Consider the following 23,308-nt stretch of genomic DNA (forward strand, 5'->3'; position numbering starts at 1 on the left):
AGAGTGAGTGGGATAGGTGAGGACAGAAGGTGAGGGGGGGGGGGGGGGGGGGTGAAGGGGGAGAGTGGGGGTGGGGTGGGGGGGAAGCAAACCCAAAGTGTGGGGGGGGGGGGAGTGGTGGTTAATACCCACGAGATATCTCCCTGAAACCGGCATTTGGTTCGGACGCCTCATCGCCAGCCCACAGGGTCCACCTTCAAAATGGCCAACGCTCAATCGCTCATTGGCCCCGGTGGTGGTGGGGGGGGGGGGAAACAGGTGCAGCTGTCTTTGACCCCACCCTCCCCAGCCCCAACTTCCCCCCAGTCCCACCATCACTCCCTCTGTTCCAAAGTTACCCCTCACTCCCCCGTCGCCCACCCGCACAATCCAGGAAGAGGCCATTCATCCCGTTCCCCCTCCTGCCTTCACACCTCCCCAAGGACTTACCCTCCCATCCTCACCCAATCCCCCAACACCCCTCTCCACGCCCCCCCCCCCCAAAACGTGTCAAATCCCTCTTAGGATCCCTAACTGCCCCTCCCCCACAGGCGGACCGGGCAGAGGTCAAGCATCCCGGGGAGGGGGACCATCGTCAGGGTGGGGGAGGGGCTGGTGGCCATTTTCCCGCCATTCTCGCTGTTGGCTGTACCCACGCATCGTGCGCCACCCACCCGACACACGACCCTTCCCAACGCGACGCACTCACCTTCCCACGCTCCGGACGAGCCACGGTCTCTCGGCAACGGGTGCCGCCGCCGCGTCCATGAGGGGGTGTGATTTAATAAAGGACAGGCTCTCGTCGGGGATGTCGTTGCTGCTTTTGTAAGACTGGGCCCCTCTGTGGCCTGCGCAAACCCCGGGCCTGAACATTTCGTACACAGAGAGAGAGATGAGAGAGGGTGTGTCAATTCTCAGACCCTGAGGTCGAACGGTTGAGGAGGGACGGTGGGAAATTGGCTTTGCGGCCGACCCACCAACGTCCACCCACCTCGAACGCCAACCGTCCGGCCTACTCGCCCAGCCCTTTCGAATGTTGTCTGCTTTCACTAGGCCCGAGAGCCTAAACTGAGCCGGCCTTGGCAAGGCTGAGTCACTTTCAGGTCCCGATCGCGTTCCCCTATCTCCAACACCACCCACTTCACACTCCCCGAACTCAGGCCTAAAAATAACGATTATTATTTTAATATAATACACTAAAGAAATCCGCATGGAGAGAGAGGGAGTTAACGTTTCGAGTCCAGTGAGCCTTCTTCACAGCCGGTTGTGCTTTGTCGCTTGGAGACACGGGCTAGGCCACAGGTCTCGGCTTGAGGGACAGGCCTCGGCACCTGGCCTTGGTCTGGGCCTGTGAAATAGGTGAAAGTGAGTACTGCAGATGCTAGAGGTCAGAGTCAAGATTAGAGTGGGTGCTGGAAAAGCAGAGCAGGCCAGGCATCATCCGAGGAGCAAGAGAATTGACGTTTCAGGCAAAAGCTGAGACATAGGCCTCAGGCCCTGATCTAGATTTGAGGGTCGGACTTTGGGCCCTGGTCTGGTTGTGAGAGTCAGGCCTAGGGCCTTGGTTTAGGTTTGATGAACAGGCCTCAGGCCCTGGTCTGGGTTTGAGAGACAGACCTTGGGCCCTGTTCTGGGTTTGAGAGACAGACATTAGAACCTGGTCTGGATTTGAAGTACAGGCCTTGGGGCCTGATCTGGGTATTAGGGACAGGCCTTGGGCCCTGGTCTAGCTTTAAGACACTTCTCTGAGACAGCCCCGGAAGACATCCGCTGCTCTCGTGTTGACGGAATATTCCAGAACATGGCTGAGGCTTAGCCAGGGGAACACCCAATGCATGGGTGGGGTTGGGGATTGAGTTCATTTGGCGATGCCCCTCAGTTCCTGAAGGTGGTACACTTGATGCTGGGGTGGGGGGGGGGGGGGGGCGAAGGAGGAAAGGTAAGGGGGACGTTGACAAGTATCAGTAGGGCACAGTACCTGGGGGTGGGCACTCTCTTGTCAGGGATGGGGGTCCATCCAGAGTCGGTCGATCTCTGCTCCTTGAAGGCACCATCGAAGACGCGATCAATGTCCTCCATGTGGAACCCACACACAGCAGATCCCGGGATACTGCCAAACGGGAATACCACTGAGAGTCAACACAGCAGAGACAAACCAGGCCCAACTCCCCAACACGGTCCCTGGGAAAGCTCACTCTACACTGCCCCCCACCCACCCCACCCTGACAATCCCAGGGACAGGGACAGCACAGGGTTGGATACAGAGTAAAGCTCCCTCTACACTGTCCCCCCATCCCAGGGCAGGGACAGCACAGGGTTAGATACAGAGTAAAGCTCCCTCTACACTGTCCCCCTTATCCCAGAGACAGCACAGGGTTAGATACAGAATAAAGCTTCCTCTACACTGTCCCCCCCCCATCCCAGGGACAGTACGGGGTTAGATACAGAGTAAAGCTCCCTCTACACTGTCCCCCCCCCATCCCAGGGACAGCACGGGGTTAGATACAGAGTAAAGCTCCCTCTACACTGTCCCCCCCATCCCAGGGACAGGGACAGCACGGGGTGAGAGAGTGGGGTTGTGGGGGTTGGTGGGGAGGGGGTGCCTGTTTGGTACCTGTTGCTCTGGGTGGTGAAGACGCCAATGACGGTGGGACGCCCGTTGATGGTAACGATGTTGCTCAGGGACTGGAGGACGTCGAAGTAGAAGAAGGATTGGCCGGAGATGGAGCAGTTGAGCCGGGCCTTCAGGAAGCTGGTCCAGTATTTCTCCAGGACCCTCGGAGAGCCCCCTCGGTCATTCTTACACACTCGGCCTACCCTGGAGAAGACCACCTGGAGGGAGAGAGACGGGCACACGCAAACACGTTTATACCCCACACCTCGCACACACGGCATTTACCCCTCCACCCCCCACACCCCCTCCCTCTCTCTGTCACCCCCTCCAGCCCCCTACACCCCCTCCCTATCACTGTCACCCCCTCCAGCCCCACACCCCCTCCCTATCCCTGTCACACCCTCCAGCCGCTACACCCCCTCCCTATCACCCCCTCCAGACCCTACACGCCCTCCCTATCACCCCCTCCAGCCCCCTTCACCCCCTCCATATCTCTGTCACCCCCTCCAACTCCCTAGACTGCCTCACTATCTCTGTCCCCCCCTCCAGCCCATACACCCCCTCCGTCATGTCACCCCCTCCAGCCCCTACACCCCCTCCCTATCTCTGTCACCCTCTCTAGCCCCCTACACCCCCTCCCTATCTCTGTCACCCCCTCCAGCCCCTACACCCCCTCCCTATCTCTCTCACCCCCTCCACCCCCCACACCCCCTCCCTATCTCTGTCACCCCCTCCAACCCCCTACACCCCCTCCCTATCTCTGTCACCCCCTCCAGCCCCTACACCCCCTCCCTATCTCTGTCATCCACTCCAGCCCCCTACTCCCCTTCCCTATCTCTGTCACCCCCTCCAGCCCCTTCACCCCCTCCCTATCTCCATACTGACCTTCCCCAGGGCGGTGTACTCTATCGCTATCTCTCGGAAGAAAAAATATACATAGGGCCCATATTCGATTGTGTGCACGAAATGAGGCTCTGTGAAAAAATACACAGGAAGATCCCATTAAACAAGCATTTTCAACACACACACGTACCTCCCTCCACAGAGCTGCCTGTCAGCGTAGAAGGAGCTTTACTCTGTATCTAGCCCCATGCTGTCCCTGTCCCTGGGATGGGGGGGACAGTGGAGAGGCAGCTTTACTCTGTATCTAACCCCGTGCTGTCCCTGTCCCTGGGATGGGGGAGACGGTGTAAAGGGAGCTTTACTCTGTATCTAACCCCGTGCTGTCCCTGTCCCTGGGATGGGGGGGACAGTGTAGAGGGAGCTTTACTCTGTATCTAACCCCGTGCTGTCCCTGTCCCTGGGATGGGGGGGACAGTGTAGAGGGAGCTTTACTCTGTATCTAACCCCGTGCTGTCCCTGTCCCTGGGATGGGGGGGACAGTGTAGAGGGAGCTTTACTCTGTATCTAACCCTGTGCTGTCCCTGTCCCTGGGATGGGGGGGGACAGTGCAGAGGGAGCTTTACTCTGTATCGAAACCCCGTGCTGTCCCTGTCCCTGGGATGGGGGGGACAGTGTAGAGAGAGCTTTACTCTGTATCTAACCCCGTGCTGTCCCTGTCCCTGGGAGTGTCTGACAGGGTGAGGGGACCATCCATGTTGGGACTCCTTCCCCCATTTGGTGTTAGCTCTGCGCTAGCCCGCTTCAGCTCCCATTTCTATCGAACTTAAACCCGGGAGGGGGGCACGGGGCGAGGGAACGCATTCGGAAAACGGGATTCAGGAAGAACACCAGGAGTTCCAACCTAAGATGGCGCGGAGGAAGGGGGTCGCTAAGGATGGGGCGGATCTGCTCGCGGTCTGAGGAGTGTATTTTGTGTGGAACCGGGGAGGGGTGGGGGGGAACCAATATTCCCCGTCGCTCCGCACGACGGTGACGGAGAGTGTGGGTGGTGACTCTGGGGAGGGGTGTGATAACACCCCGGGGCGCGTCAATGGAGAGTTGGCTGTTTTCGAAAGGCTTACGACTGGACCAGGCCAGGGATCTATCCCAGAATGCCGAGGGAGGCCTTGCTCAGGCCTTGCCTCAGAATCTTTGTCTCACTTCCAGTCGTGGGAGAGATCGCAGCGGGCTGGAGGATGGCCAACAGAGAACAGGACAGCACAGTACAGGCCTTTCAACCCTTGATGGTGTGCTAACCCTTTATCCTGCTCTCAGACAACTACCCAAGTGCTCATCCAAAGCTCGCGAAAATGTCCACGACCATTCCACACACACCCACTCTCTGAGGAAAGAACTGACTTCTGACATCTCCCAAAAACCTTCCTCCATCAACTTAAAATTACGCCTCCAGTGAGAAAAGCCCTGGCACCCTCAAACTTCCGACACACGACATGCCCTCCAGTGCAGGCAGCATTCTGGTAAATCTCCTCTGCACCCTCTCAAAGGCTTCCGCATCTTTCCTATAATGAAGCGATCAGAACTGAACACAATATTAACGCCAGAACTGAACACAACATGAACCCCAGAACTGAACACAACATTAACCCCAGAACTGAACACCATATTAACGCCAGAACTGAACACAATATTAATGCCAGAACTGAACACAATATAAATACCAGAACTGAAAACAATATTAACACCAGAACTGAACACAATATTAATACCAGAACCGAACACAATATTATTGCCAGAACTGAACACAAAATTAACGCCAGAACTGAACACAATATTAACGCCAGAACCGAACACAATATTTGCGAGAGAACTGAACACAATATGAACGCCATAATCAACACAATATTAACGCCAGAACTGAAGACAATATTAACACCAGAATAGAACACAATATTAATGCCAGAACCGAACACAATATTTACGTCAGAACTGAAAACAATATTAATGCCAGGACCGAACATAATATTAATGCCAGAACTGAACACAATATTCACGCCAGAACCGAACAAAATATTAACTCCAGAACCAAAAACAATATTAACAGCAGAACCGAACACATTATTAACACCAGAACCGAACACAATATTAACGCCAGAACCGAACACAATATTAACACCAGAACCGAACACAATATTCACGCCAGAACTGAACACAATATTAACGCCAGACTGAACACAATATTAACACCAGAACAGAACGCAATATTAACGCCAGACTGAACACAATATTAACACCAGAACAGAACGCAATATTAACGCCAGAACTGAACACAATATTAATGCCAGAACTGAACACAATATTAAATCCAGAACTGAGCACAATATTAATGTCAGAACTGAGCGCAATATTAACACCAGAACTGAACACAATATTAATAAAAGAACTGAACACAATATCCACGCCAGAACTGAACACAATATTAACACCAGAACTGAACACAATATTAATGCCAGAACAGAACACAATATTAATACCAGAACTGAACACAATATTAACGCCAGAACTGAACACAATATTAATAAAAGAACTGAACACAATATTAATGCCAGAACAGAACACAATATTAATACCAGAACTGAACACAATATTAACGCCAGAACTGAACACAATATTAATGCCAGAACAGAACACAATATTAATACCAGAACTGAACACAATATTAACGCCAGAACTGAACACAATATTAACACCAGAACTGAACACAATATTAATACCAGAACTGAACACAATATTAACGCCAGAACTGAACACATTATTAACGCCAGAACTGAACACAATATTTCTGCCAGAACTGAGCACAATATTAATGTCAGAACTGAGCGCGATATTAACACCAGAACTGAACACAATATTAACTCCAGACCTAAACACAATATTAACGCCAGAACTGAGCACAAAATTAATGCCAAAACTGAACACAATATTAACGCCAAAACTGAACACAATCATAACGCCACAACTGAAAACAATATTAATGCCAGGACCGAACATAATATTAAAGCCAGAACTTAATGCAATATAAACACCAGAATCGAACGCAATATTAACGCCAGAACTGAAAACACTATTAATGCCAGAAGTCAACACAATATTAACGCCAGAACTGAACACAATATTAACGCCAGAACTGAACACAATCATAACGCCAGAACTGAACACAATATTAACGCCAGAACACAACACAATATTAACACCAGAACAGAACACAATATGAACACCAGAACAGAACACGATATTAACACCAGATCTGAACACAATATTAACACCAGAACTGAACACAATCATAACGCCAGAACCGAAAACAATATTAATGCCAGGACCGAACATAATATTAACGCCAGAACTTAACACAATATTAACACCAGAATCGAACAGAATATTAACGCCAGAAATGACCACAATATCAACGCCAGAACAGAACATAATATTAACACCAGAACAGAACACAATATTAACACCAGAACTGAACACAATATCAACGCCAGAACTGAACACAATCATAACGCCAGAACCGAAAACGATATAAATGCCAGGACCGAACACAATATTAACGCCAGAACAGAACACAATATTAACGCCAGAACTGAACACAATATTAAAGCCAGAAGTGAACACAATGTTAACGCCAGAACTGAACACAATATTAACGCCAGAACAGAACACAATATTAACACCAGAACTGAACACAATATTAACGCCTGAACAGAACACAATATTAACACCAGAACTGAACACATTATTAATGCCAGAACTGAACACAATATTAACGCCAGAACAGAACACAATATTAACACCAGAACTGAACACAATATTAACGCCTGAACAGAACACAATATTAACACCAGAACTGAACACATTATTAATGCCAGAACTGAACACAATATTAAATCCAGAACCGTACACAATATTAACTCCAGACCTAAACACAATATTAACGCCAGAACTGAACACAACGTTAAAAGCAGAACCGAACACAATATATACGCCAGAACTGAGCACAAAATTAATGCCAAAACTGAACACAATCATAACGCCAGAACTGAAAATAATATTAATGCCAGGACCGATCATAATATTAACACCAGAACCGAACACAATATTCACACCAGAACTGAGCACAATATTAACGCCAGAACCGAACACAATATTAATGCCAGAACCGAACACAATATTAACGCCAGAACTGAACACAATATTAACACCAGAACTGAACACAATATTAACACCAGAACTGAACACAATATTCACGCCAGAACGAAACAAATTATTAACACCAGAACCGAATACAATATTAAAACCAGAACTGAACAAAATATTAAAACCAGAACTGAACACAATATGAACACCAGAACCGAACACAATATTAACACCAGAACTGAACGCAATATTCACGCCAGAACTGAACACAATATTAACAACAGAACGGAACGCAATATTAACGCCAGAACCGAACACAATATATACGCCAGAACTGAGCACAAAATTAATGCCAGAACTGAACACAATATTAACGCCGGAATTGAACACAATATTAACGCCAGAACTGAACACAATGTTAACGACAGAACCGAACACAACATTATCGCCAGAACTGAACACAATATTAACGCCAGAACTGAACACAATATTAATGCCAGAACTGAACACAATATTAACGACAGAACTGAACACAATATTAATGCCAGAACTGAGCACAAAATTAATGCCAGAACCGAACACAATATTAACACCAGAACTGAACGCAATATTCACGCCAGAACTGAACACAATATTAACAACAGAACTGAACACAACATTAACGCCAGAACCGAACACAATATATACGCCAGAACTGAGCACAAAATTAATGCCAGAACTGAACACAATATTAACGCCGGAATTGAACACAATATTAACGCCAGAACTGAACACAATGTTAACGACAGAACCGAACACAACATTATCGCCAGAACTGAACACAATATTAACACCAGAACCGAACACAATATTAACACCAGAACCGAACACAATATTTACGCCACAACTGAGCACAATATTAATGTCAGAACTGAGCACAATATTAACTCCAGAACTGAACACAATATTAACGCCAGATCTGGACACAATATTAACGCCAGAATTGAGCAAAATATTAACACCAGAACTGAACACAATATTAACGCCAGAACAGAACACAATATTAATGCCTGAACTGAACACAATATTAACTCCAGAACTGAACACAATATTAACGCCAGAACAGAACACAATATTAACGCCAGAACAGAACACAAGATGAACACCAGAAATGAACACATTATTAATGCCAGAACTGAACACAATATTTCCGCCAGAACTGAGCACAATATTAATGTCAGAACTGAGCACAATATTAACACCAGAACTGAACACAATATTAAATCCAGAACAGAATACAATATTAACGCCAGAACTGAACACAATATTAACTCCAGACCTAAACACAATATTAACGCCAGAACTGAACACAATATTAATACCAGAACTGAACACAATATTAACTCCAGACCTAAACACAATATTAACGCCAGAACGGAACACAATATTAACACCAGAACCGAACACAATATTTACGCCAGAACAGAGCACAAAATTAATGCCAGAACTGAACACAATATTAAGGCCAGAACTGAACACAATTTTCACATCAGAAGAGAACACAATATTAACGCCAGAACTGATCACAATATTCATGCCAGAACTGATCACAATATTAACGCCAGAACCGAACACATTATTAACGCCAGAACTGAACACAATATTAATTCTGGAACTGAACACAATGTTAACACCAGAACTGAACACAATATTAATGCCGGAACCGAACACAATATTTACGATAGAACTGAACACAATATTACGGCGAGGACCGAACGTAATATAAACCCCAGAACTGAACACAATACTAACTCCAGAACTGAACACAATATTAATGCCAGAACTGAACACAATACTAACTCCAGAACTGAACACAATATTAACGCCAGAACTGAACACAATATTAACGCCAGAAGCAAACACAATATTAACCCCAGAATCGAACACAATATTAATGCCCGAACTGAACACAATATTAACTCCAGAACTGAACACAATATCCACGCCAGAACTGAACACAATATTAACACCAGAACTGAACACAATATTAACACCAGAACTGAACACAATATTAACGCCAGAACTGAACACAATCATAACGACAGAACCGAAAACGATATTAATGCCAGGACCGAACATAATATTAACGCCAGAACCGAACACAATATTATCGCCAGAACTGAACACAATATTAATGCCAGAACCGAACACAATATTAACGCCAGAAGGAACACAATATTAACGCCAGAACCGAACACAATATTAACCGATGAACCGAACACAATATTAACACCAGAACTGAACGCATTATTAACGCCAGAACCGAACACAATATTTACGCCAGAACAGAACACAATATTAACGCCGGAATTGAACACAATATTAACGCCAGAACTGAACACAATATGAACACCAGAACTATACACAATGTAAACGCCAGAACCGAACACAATATTATCGCCAGAACTGAACACAATATTAACGCCAGAACTGAAAACAATATTAATGCCAGAACTGAACACAATATTCACGTCAGAACAGAACACAATATTAACGCCAGAACTGTACACAATATTAATGCCAGAACTTAGCACAATATTAATGCCAGAACTGAACACTATTTTCACGCCAGAACCGAACACAATATTATCGCCAGAACTGAACACAATATGAACACCGGAACTGAACACAATGTTAACGCCAGAATCGAACGCAATATTAATGCCAGAACTGAACACAATATTAATGCCAGAATTTAGCACAATATATACGCCAGAACTGAGCGCAAAATTAATGCCAGAACTGAACACAATATTAACGCTGGAATTGAACACAATATTAACGCAAGAACTGAACACAATATTAATGCCAGAACCGAACACAATATTAACACCAGAACCGAACACAATATTTACGCCACAACTGAGCACAATATTAACACCAGAACCGAACACAATATTAACTCCAGAACTGAACACAATATTAACGCCAGATCTGGACACAATATTAACGTGAGAACCGAACACAATATTAATGCCAGAACCCAACACAATATTAATGCCAGGTCCGAACACAATATTAACGCCAGAATTGAGCACAATATTAATGCCAGAACAGAACACAATATTAACACCAGAACTGAACACAATATTAACGCCAGAACAGAACACAAGATGAACACCACAAATGAACACAATATTAATGCCTGAACTGAACACAATATTAACTCCAGAACTGAACACAATGTTAACGCCAGAACTGAACACAATATTAACGCCAGAACAGAACACAAGATGAACACCACAAATGAACACAATATTAACACCAGAACTGAACACAATATTAACTCCAGAACAGAATACAATATTAACGCCAGAACTGAACACAATATTAACTCTAGACCTAAACACAATATTAACGCCAGAACTGAACACAATATTAATACCAGAACTGAACACAATATTAACTCCAGACCTAAACACAACATTAACGCCAGAACGGAACACAATATTAACACCAGAACCGAACACAATATTTACGCCAGAACAGAGCACAAAATTAATGCCAGAACTGAACACAGTATTAAGGCCAGAACTGAACACAATTTTCACATCAGAAGAGAACACAATATTAACGCCAGAACTGATCACAATATTCATGCCAGAACTGATCACAATATTAACGCCAGAACCGAACACATTATTAACGCCAGAACTGAACACAATATTAATTCTGGAACTGAACACAATGTTAACACCAGAACTGAACACAATATTAATGCCAAAACTGAACACAATATTAACTCCAGAACTGAACACAATATTAACGCCAGAACTGAACACAATATTAACGCCAGAAGCAAACACAATATTAACCCCAGAATCGAACACAATATTAACGCCAGAACTAAACACAATATTAACGCCAGAACTAAACACAATATTAACACCAGAACTGAACACAATATTAATAAAAGAACTGAACACAATATCCACGCCAGAACTGAACACAATATTAACACCAGAACTGAACACAATATTAACGCCAGAACAGAACACAATATTAACACCAGAAATGAACACAATATTAACGCCAGAACTGAACACAATCATCACGCCAGAACCGAAAACGATATTAATGCCAGGACCGAACATAATATTAACGCCAGAACAGAACACAATATTAACACCAGAACCGAACACAATATTAACGCCAGAACTGAACACAATATTAACACCAGAACTGAATACAATATTAACGCCAGAACCGAAAACGATATTAATGCCAGGACCGAACACAATATTAACGCCAGAACTGAACACAATGTTAACACCAGAACTGAACACAATATTAACTCCAGACCGAAACACAATATTATCGCCAGAACGGAACACAATATTAACACCAGAACCGAACACAATATTTACGCCAGATCAGAGCACAAAATTAATGCCAGAACTGAACACAATATTAATGCCAGAAGGGAACACAATATTAACACCAGAAGTGAACATAATATTAACTCCAGAACAGAACACAATATTAACGCCAGAACTGAACACAATATTAACCCCAGAACAGAACACAATATTAACGCCAGACCTAAACACAATATTAACGCCAGAACTGAACACAATATTTACGCCAAAACAGAGCACAAAATTAATGCCAGAACTGAACACAATATTAACGCCAGAACTGAACACAATATTAACCCCAGAACAGAACACAATATTAACGCCAGACCTAAACACAATATTAACGCCAGAACTGAACACAATATTTACGCCAAAACAGAGCACAAAATTAATGCCAGAACTGAACACAATATTAATGCCAGAAATGAACACAATTTTCACATCAGAAGAGAACACAATATTAACACCAAAACTGAACACAATATTCATGCCAGAACTGATCACAATATTAACGCCAGAACTGAACTCAATATTAACGCCAGAAGCAAACACAATATTAACCCCATAATCGAACACAATATTAATGCCCGAACTGAACACAATATTAACTCCAGAACTGAACGCAATAGTAATACCAGAACTAAACACAATATTAACACCAGAACTGAACACAATATTAATAAAAGAACTGAACACAATATCCACGCCGGAACTGAACACAATATTAACGCCAGAACTGAACACAATATTAACGCCAGAACAGAACACAATATTAACGCCAGCATCGAACACAAAATTAACGGCAGAACCGTACACAATATTAACGCCAGAACCGAACACAATATTAACGCCAGAACTGAACACAATATTAATGCCAGAAGTGAACACAATATTAACACCAGAACTGAATACAATATTAACGCCAGAACAGAACACAATATTAACGCCAGAACTGAAAACAATATTAATGTCAGAACTGAGCACAATATTAACTCCAGAACTGAACACAATATTAACGCCAGATCTGGACACAATATTAACGTGAGAACCGAACACAATATTAATGCCAGAACCCAACACAATATTAATGCCAGGTCCGAACACAATATTAACGCCAGAATTGAGCACAATATTAATGCCAGAACAGAACACAATATTAACACCAGAACTGAACACAATATTAACGCCAGAACAGAACACAAGATGAACACCAGAACAGAACACAATATTAATGCCTGAACTGAACACAATATTAACTCCAGAACTGAACACAATGTTAACGCCAGAACTGAACACAATATTAACGCCAGAACAGAACACAAGATGAACACCACAAATGAACACAATATTAACACCAGAACTGAACACAATATTAACTCCAGAACAGAATACAATATTAACGCCAGAACTGAACACAATATTAACTCCAGACCTAAACACAATATTAACGCCAGAACTGAACACAATATTAATACCAGAACTGAACACAATATTAACTCCAGACCTAAACACAACATTAACGCCAGAACGGAACACAATATTAACACCAGAACCGAACACAATATTTACGCCAGAACAGAGCACAAAATTAATGCCAGAACTGAACACAGTATTAAGGCCAGAACTGAACACAATTTTCACATCAGAAGAGAACACAATATTAACGCCAGAACTGATCACAATATTCATGCCAGAACTGAGCACAATATTAACGCCAGAACCGAACACATTATTAACGCCAGAACTGAACACAATATTAATTCTGGAACTGAACACAATGTTAACACCAGAACTGAACACAATATTAATGCCAAAACTGAACACAATATTAACTCCAGAACTGAACACAATATTAACGCCAGAAGCAAACACAATATTAACCCCAGAATCGAACACAATATTAACGCCAGAACTAAACACAATATTAACGCCAGAACTAAACACAATATTAACACCAGAACTGAACACAATATTAATAAAAGAACTGAACACAATATCCACGCCAGAACTGAACACAATATTAACACCAGAACTGAACACAATATTAACGCCAGAACAGAACACTATATTAACACCAGAAATGAACACAATATTAACGCCAGAACTGAACACAATCATCACGCCAGAACCGAAAACGATATTAATGCCAGGACCGAACATAATATTAACGCCAGAACAGAACACAATATTAACACCAGAACCGAACACAATATTAACGCCAGAACTGAACACAATATTAACACCAGAACTGAATACAATATTAACGCCAGAACCGAAAACGATATTAATGCCAGGACCGAACACAATATTAACGCCAGAACTGAACACAATGTTAACACCAGAACTGAACACAATATTAACTCCAGACCGAAACACAATATTATCGCCAGAACGGAACACAATATTAACACCAGAACCGAACACAATATTTACGCCAGATCAGAGCACAAAATTAATGCCAGAACTGAACACAATATTAATGCCAGAAGGGAACACAATATTAACACCAGAAGTGAACATAATATTAACTCCAGAACAGAACACAATATTAACGCCAGAACTGAACACAATATTAACCCCAGAACAGAACACAATATTAACGCCAGAACTGAACACAATATTAACTCCAGACCTAAACACAATATTAACGCCAGAACTGAACACAATATTTACGCCAAAACAGAGCACAAAATTAATGCCAGAACTGAACACAATATTAATGCCAGAAATGAACACAATTTTCACATCAGAAGAGAACACAATATTAACACCAAAACTGAACACAATATTCATGCCAGAACTGATCACAATATTAACGCCAGAACTGAACTCAATATTAACGCCAGAAGCAAACACAATATTAACCCCATAATCGAACACAATATTAATGCCCGAACTGAACACAATATTAACTCCAGAACTGAACGCAATAGTAATACCAGAACTAAACACAATATTAACACCAGAACTGAACACAATATTAATAAAAGAACTGAACACAATATCCACGCCGGAACTGAACACAATATTAACCCCAGAACTGAACACAATATTAAATCCAGAACTGAACACAATATTAACGCCAGAACAGAACACAATATTAACGCCAGAACTGAACACAATATTAATGCCAGAACCGAACACAATATTAAATGCAGAACCGAACAGAATATTAACGCCAGCATCGAACACAAAATTAACGGCAGAACCGTACACAATATTAACGCCAGAACCGAACACAATATTAACGCCAGAACTGAACACAATGTTAACGACAGAACCGAACACAATATTATCGCCAGAACTGAACACAATATTAATGCCAGAAGTGAACACAATATTAACACCAGAACTGAATACAATATTAACGCCAGAACAGAACACAATATTAACGCCAGAACTGAAAACAATATTAATGCCAGAACTGAACACAATTTTCATGCCAGAACCGAACACAATATTAACACCTGATCTGAACACAATATTAACGCCAGAAGAAAACACAATATTAACCCCAGAACCGAACACAATATTAATGCCAGAACTGAACACAATATTAACTCCAGAACTGAACGCAATATTAACACCAGAATCGAACGCAATATTAACGTCAGAACTGAACACAATATTAACTCCAGAACTGAACGCAATATTAACACCAGAATCGAACGCAATATTGATGCCAGAACTGAAAAAAATATTAACTCCAGAAGTGAACGCAATATTAATGCCAGAACTTAACACAATATTAAACCCAGAACCAAACACAACGTTAACGCCAGAAGCAAACACAATATTAAACCCAGAACCAAACACAACGTTAAAGCCAGAACTGAACACAATCATAACGCCAGAACTGAAAACAACATTAATGCCAGGACCGAACATAATATTAACGCCAGACCTTAACACAATATGAACACCAGAATCGAACAGAATATTAACGGCAGAACCGAACACAACGTTAACACCAGAACCGAACACAATATATACGCCAGAACTGAGCACAAAATTAATGCCAGAACTGAACACAATATTAACGCCAGAACTGAACATAATATTAACGCCGGAATTGAACACAATATTAACACCAGAACCGAACACAATATTAACACCAGAACCGAACACAATATTAACACCAGAACTGAACACAATATTTACGCCAGAACTGAACACAATATTAATGTCAGAACTGAGCACAATATTAACGCCAGAACTGAACACAACATTAACTCCAGAACTGAACACAATATTAACGCCAGAACTGAACACAACATTAACACCAGAACCGAACACAATATTAACACCAGAATTGAACACAATATTAATGCAAGGACCGAACATAATATTAAAGCCAGAACTGAATACAATATTAACACCAGAATCGAACGCAATAGTAACGCCAGAACTGAAAACATTATTAATGCCAGAAGTCAACACAATATTAACGGCAGAACTGAACACAATATTAACGCCAGAAGCAAACACAATATTAACCCCAGAACCGATCTCAATATTAATGCCAGAAGGGAACACAATATTAACACCAGAAGTGAACACAATATTAACGCCAGATCTGGACACAATATTAACGTGAGAACCGAACACAATATTAACGCCAGAACAGAACACAATATTTACGCCACAACTGAGCACAATATTAATGTCAGAACTGAGCACAATATTAACACCAGAACTGAACACAATATTAATGCCAGAACTGAACACAATATTTCCGCCAGAACTGACCACAATATTAATGTCAGAACTGAACACAATATTAACACCAGAACTGAACACAATATTAACTCCAGAACCGAACACAATATTAATGCCAGAACTGAACACAATATTAACGCCAGAACCGAACACAATATTAATGTCAGAACTGAGCGCAATATTAACACCAGAACTGAACACAATATTAACTCCAGACCTAAACACAATATTAACGCCAGAACTGAACACAACATTAACACCAGAACCGAACACAATATTAACACCAGAATTGAACACAATATTAATGCAAGGACCGAACATAATATTAAAGCCAGAACTGAATACAATATTAACACCAGAATCGAACGCAATAGTAACGCCAGAACTGAAAACATTATTAATGCCAGAAGTCAACACAATATTAACGGCAGAACTGAACACAATATTAACGCCAGAAGCAAACACAATATTAACCCCAGAACCGATCTCAATATTAATGCCAGAAGGGAACACAATATTAACACCAGAAGTGAACACAATATTAACTCCAGAACAGAACACAATATTAACGCCAGAACTGAACACAATATTAATACCAGAACTGAACACAATATTAACACCAGAACTGAACACAATATTAACTCCAGAACTGAACACAATATTAACGCCAGAACAGAACACAATATTAACACCAGAACTGAACACAATATTAACGCCAGAACAGAACACAATATTAATACCAGAAATGAACACAATATTAACGCCAGAACTGAACACAATGTTAACGACAGAACTGAACACAATATTAACGCCAGAACAGAACACAATATTAACACCAGAACTGAACAGAATATTAACACCAGAACTGAACACAATATTAACGCCAGAACATAACACAATATTAACACCAGAACTGAACACAATATTAACGCCAGAACTGAACACAATCATAACGCCAGAACTGAAAACAATATTAACACCAGGACCGAACATAATATTAACGCCAGACCTTAACACAATATGAACACCAGAATCGAACAGAATATTAACGCCAGAACCGAACACAATATTAATGCCAGAAGCAAACACAATATTAACCCCAGAACAGAACACAATATTAATGCCAGAAGTGACACAATATTAACACCAGAACTGAACACAATATTAACACCAGAACTGAACGCAATATTAACGTCAGAACTGAACACAATATTAACGCCAGATCTGAAAACATTATTAATGCCAGAACTGAACACAATTTTCACGCCAGAACCGAACACAATTTTCACGCCAGAACTGAACGCAATATTAACACCAGAACTGAACGCAATATTAACACCAGAACTGAACGCAATATTAACGCCAGAACTGAACACAATATTAACGCCAGAACTGAAAACAATATTAATGCCAGAACTGAACACAATTTTCACGCCAGAACCGAACACAATATTAACTCCAGAACTGAACGCAATATTAATGCAAGAACCGAACACAATATTAACACCTGAACTGAACAAAATATTAACGCCAGAACTGAACACAATATTAACGCCAGAAGAAAACACAATATTAACCCCAGAACCGAACACAATATTAACACCAGAACTGAATACAATATTAACTCCAGAACTGAACGCAATATTAACACCAGAATCGAACGCAATATTAACGCCAGAACTGAACACAATATTAACTCCAGAACTGAACGCAATATTAACGCCAGAACTTAACACAATATTAATGCCAGAAGTCAACACAATATTAACGCCAGAAGCAAACACAATATTAACCCCAGAACCGAACACAACGTTAACGCCAGAACTGAACACAATCATAACGCCAGAACTGAAAACAACATTAATGCCAGGACCGAACACAATATTAACGCCAGACCTTAACACAATATTAACACCAGAACTGAAAACAATATTAACGCCAGAACCGAACACAATATTAATGCCAGAAGCAAACACAATATTAACCCCAGAACAGAACACAATATTAACACCAGAATTTAAAACATTATTAATGCCAGAACCAAACACAATATTAACACCAGAACTGAACACAATATTAACACCAGAACTGAACACAATATTAGCACCAGAACTGAACACAATATTAACGCCAGAACTGACCACAATATTAACTCCAGAACCGAACGCAATATTAATGCGGGAACCGAACACAATATTAACCCCAGAACCGAACACAATATTAACGCCAGAACTCAAAACAATATTAATGCCAGAACTGAATACAATTTTCACGCCAGTACCGAACACAATATTAAAGTCAGAACAAACACAATATTAACGCCAGAACTCAAAACAATATTAATGCCAGAACTGAATACAATTTTCACGCCAGAACCGAACACAATATTAATGCCAGAAGCAAACACAATATTAACCCCAGAACCGAACACAATATTAATGACAGAACTGAACACAATATTAACGCCAGAACTGAGCACAATATTAGCACCAGAACTGAACACAATATTAACGCCAGAACTGACCACAATATTAACTCCAGAACCGAACGCAATATTAATGCGGGAACCGAACACAATATTAACCCCAGAACCGAACACAATATTAACGCCAGAACTCAAAACAATATTAATGCCAGAACTGAATACAATTTTCACGCCAGTACCGAACACAATATTAACGTCAGAACAAACACAATATTAACGCCAGAACTGAAAACAATATTAATGCTATGAGCAAACATAATACTAACGCCAGAACTGAACACAATATTAACCCATGAACCGAACACAATATTAACACCAGAACCGAACACAATATTAACACCAGAACTGAACACATTATTAATGCCAGAACCGAAAATAATATTAACGCCAGAACTTAACACAATATTAACGCCAGAACTGAACACAATATTAACGCCAGAACTGAACGCAATATTAACACCAGAACTGAAAAAAATATTAACTCCAGAAGTGAACGCAAAATTAACGCCAGAACTGAAAAAAATATTAACTCCAGAAGTGAACGCAATATTAACGCCAGAACTGAAAAAAATATTAACTCCAGAAGTGAACGCAATATTAACCCCAGAACCGAACACAATATTAACGCCAGAACTCAAAACAATATTAATGCGAGAACTGAATACAATTTTCACGCCAGAACCGAACACAATATTAACTCCAGAACTGAACGCAATATTAATGCCAGAACCGAACAGAATATTAACGCCAGAACCGAACACAATATTTACGCCAGATCTGAAAACAATATTAATGCGATGAGCGAACATAATACTAACGCCAGAACCGAACACAATATTAACACCAGAACTGAACACAATATTAACACCAGAACTGAACACAATATTAACGCCAGAACTGAACACAATATTAACCCATGAACTGAACAAAATATTAACACCAGAACTGAACACAATATTAACACCAGAACTGAACACAATATTAACACCAGAACTGAACACAATATTAACGCCAGAACTGAATACAATATTAACACGAGAACTGAACACATTATTAACGCCAGAACTGAATACAATATTAACGCCAGAACTGAATACAATATTAACACGAGAACTGAACACAATATTAACACCAGAACTGAACACATTATTAACGCCAGAACTGAATACAATATTAACACCAGAACTGAACACAATATTAATGCCAGAACTGAACACAATATTAACACCAGAACCGAACGCAATATTAACCCATGAACCGAACAGAATATTAATGCCAGAACCGATCACAATATTAAGACCAGAACAGAACACAATATTAACACCAGAACGGAATACAATATTAATACCAGAACTGAGCACAATATTAACGCCAAAAGTGACCACAATATTAATGCCAGAACTGAACACAATATTAATGCCAGAACCGAACACAATATTAACACCAGATCCGAACACAATATTTACGCTACAACTGAGCATAATATTAATGTCAGAACTGAGCACAATATTAACTCCAAAACTGAACACAATATTAACGCCAGATCTGGACACAATGTTAACGCGAGAACCGAACACAATATTAACGCCAGAACCCAACACAATCTTAATGCCAGATCCAAACACAATCTTAATGCCAGAATTGAGCACAATTTTAATGCCAGAACTGAACACAATATTAATGCCGGAACTGAACATAATATTAACACCAGAACTGAACACAATATTAATACCAGAACTGAACACAATATTAACGCCAGAACTGAACACAATATTAACGCCAGAACAGAACACAATATTAATGCTATGAGCGAACATAATACTAACGCCAGAACAAAACACAATATTAACCCCAGAACTGAACACAATATTAACGCCAGAACCGAACACAATATTAACACCAGAACTGAACACAATATTAACCCCAGAACTGAACACAATATTAATTCCAGAACTGAACACAATATTAACGCCAGAACAGAACACAATATTAACACCAGAACTGAACACAATATTAACGCCAGAACAATACACAATATTAACGCCAGTACTGAACACAATATTAACGCCAGAATGAACACAATATTAACGCCAGAACTGAACACAATATTAACCCCAGAACTGAACACAATATTAACACCCAAACTGAACACAATCATAACGCCAGAACTGAAAACAACATTAATGCCAGGACCGAACATAATATTAACGCCAGACCTTTACACAATATGAACACCAGAATCGAACAGAATATTAACGCCAGAACCGAACACAATATTAATGCCAGAAGCAAACACAATATTAACACCAGAACCAAACACAATATTAACGCCAGAACTGAGCACAATATTAGCACCAGAACTGAACACAATATTAACGCCAGAACTGACCACAATATTAACTCCAGAACCGAACGCAATATTAATGCCAGAAGCAAACACAATATTAACCCCAGAACCGAACACAATATTAACGCCAGAACTCAAAACAATATTAATGCCAGAACTGAATACAATTTTCACGCCAGAACCGAACACAATATTAATGCCAGAAGCAAACACAATATTAACCCCAGAACCGAACACAATATTAATGACAGAACTGAACACAACTTTCACGCCAGAACCGAACACAATATTAACGCCAGAACTGAGCACAATATTAGCACCAGAACTGAACACAATATTAACGCCAGAACTGACCACAATATTAACTCCAGAACCGAACGCAATATTAATGCGGGAACCGAACACAATATTAACGCCAGAACCGAACACAATATTAACGTCAGAACAAACACAATATTAACACCAGAACTGAAAACAATATTAATGCTATGAGCAAACATAATACTAACGCCAGAACCGAACACAATATTAACCCATGAACCGAACACAATTTTCACGCCAGAACCGAACACAATATTAACACCAGAACTGAACACAATATTAACACCAGAACAGAACACAATATTAACGCCAGAACAGAACACAATATTAACACCAGAAATGAAAACAATATTAATGCCAGAACCGAACATAATATTAACGCCAGAACTTAACACAATATTAATGCCAGAACTGAACACAATATTAACGCCAGAAGCAAACACAATATTAATCCCAGAACCGAACATAATATTAACGCCAGAAACGAACACAATATTAGTGCCAGGAGCAAACACAATATTAACACCAGAACTTAAAACAATATTAATGCCAGAACCAAACACAATATTAACACCAGAACTGAACACAATATTAACGGCAGAATTGAACACAATATTAATGCCAGAACTGAACACAATTTTAACACCACAAATTTACACAATATTAACACCAGAACTGAACACAATATTAACTCCAGAACTGAACGCAATATTAACTCCAGAACTGAACGCAATATTAACGCCAGGACTGAACACAATATTAATGCCAGATCTGAACACAATTTTCACGCCAGAACCGAACACAATATTAACACCAGAACTGAACACAATATTAACTCCAGAACTGAACGCAATATTAACACCAGAACTGAACACAATATTAACACCAGAACGGAACGCAATATTAACACCAGAACTGAACACAATATTAACGCCTGAACTGAACACAATATTAACGCCAGAAGCAAACACAATATTAACGCCAGAACCAAACACAATATTAACGCCAGAACTGAACACAATATTAACTCCAGAACTGAACACAATATTAACACCAGAACTGAACGCAATATTAACGCCAGAACTGAACGCAATATTAACGCCAGAACTGAACACAATATTAACTCCAGAACTGAACGCAATATTAACACCAGAACTGAACACAATATTAACTCCAGAACTGAACGCAATATTAACACCAGAACTGAACACAATATTAACACCAGAACTGAACGCAATATTAACGCCAGAACTGAACACAATATTAACTCCAGAACTGAACGCAATATTAACACCAGAACTGAACACAATATTAACACCAGAACTGAACGCAATATTAACGCCAGAACTGAACACAATATTAACACCAGAATCGGACGCAATATTAACGCCAGAACTGAAACAAATATT

The 23,308-nt window shown here is 41.0% G+C and overlaps 1 protein-coding gene across 1 annotated transcript in view; it reads right to left on the minus strand.

Moving 5' to 3' along the window:
* Window positions 1-688: 688 nt before the first annotated feature.
* The window catches only part of LOC140473453 (semaphorin-6D-like), a gene marked incomplete at its 3' end in the record, with an annotated part of 93,157 nt that continues 70,537 nt past the window's right edge, over window positions 689-23,308 (minus strand). Inside the window, exons 2-5 of the mRNA XM_072567606.1 lie at window positions 3,479-3,567; window positions 2,594-2,811; window positions 1,958-2,089; window positions 689-844 (exon numbers count right to left, since the gene is read on the minus strand). Of these exons, the coding sequence (XP_072423707.1) occupies window positions 689-844; window positions 1,958-2,089; window positions 2,594-2,811; window positions 3,479-3,567 (595 nt within the window). The remainder of the gene's footprint in view (window positions 845-1,957; window positions 2,090-2,593; window positions 2,812-3,478; window positions 3,568-23,308) is intronic.

The sequence above is a fragment of the Chiloscyllium punctatum genome, unplaced genomic scaffold (genome assembly GCF_047496795.1).
Source record: "Chiloscyllium punctatum isolate Juve2018m unplaced genomic scaffold, sChiPun1.3 scaffold_609, whole genome shotgun sequence".
Taxonomy (NCBI): Eukaryota; Metazoa; Chordata; class Chondrichthyes; order Orectolobiformes; family Hemiscylliidae; genus Chiloscyllium; species Chiloscyllium punctatum.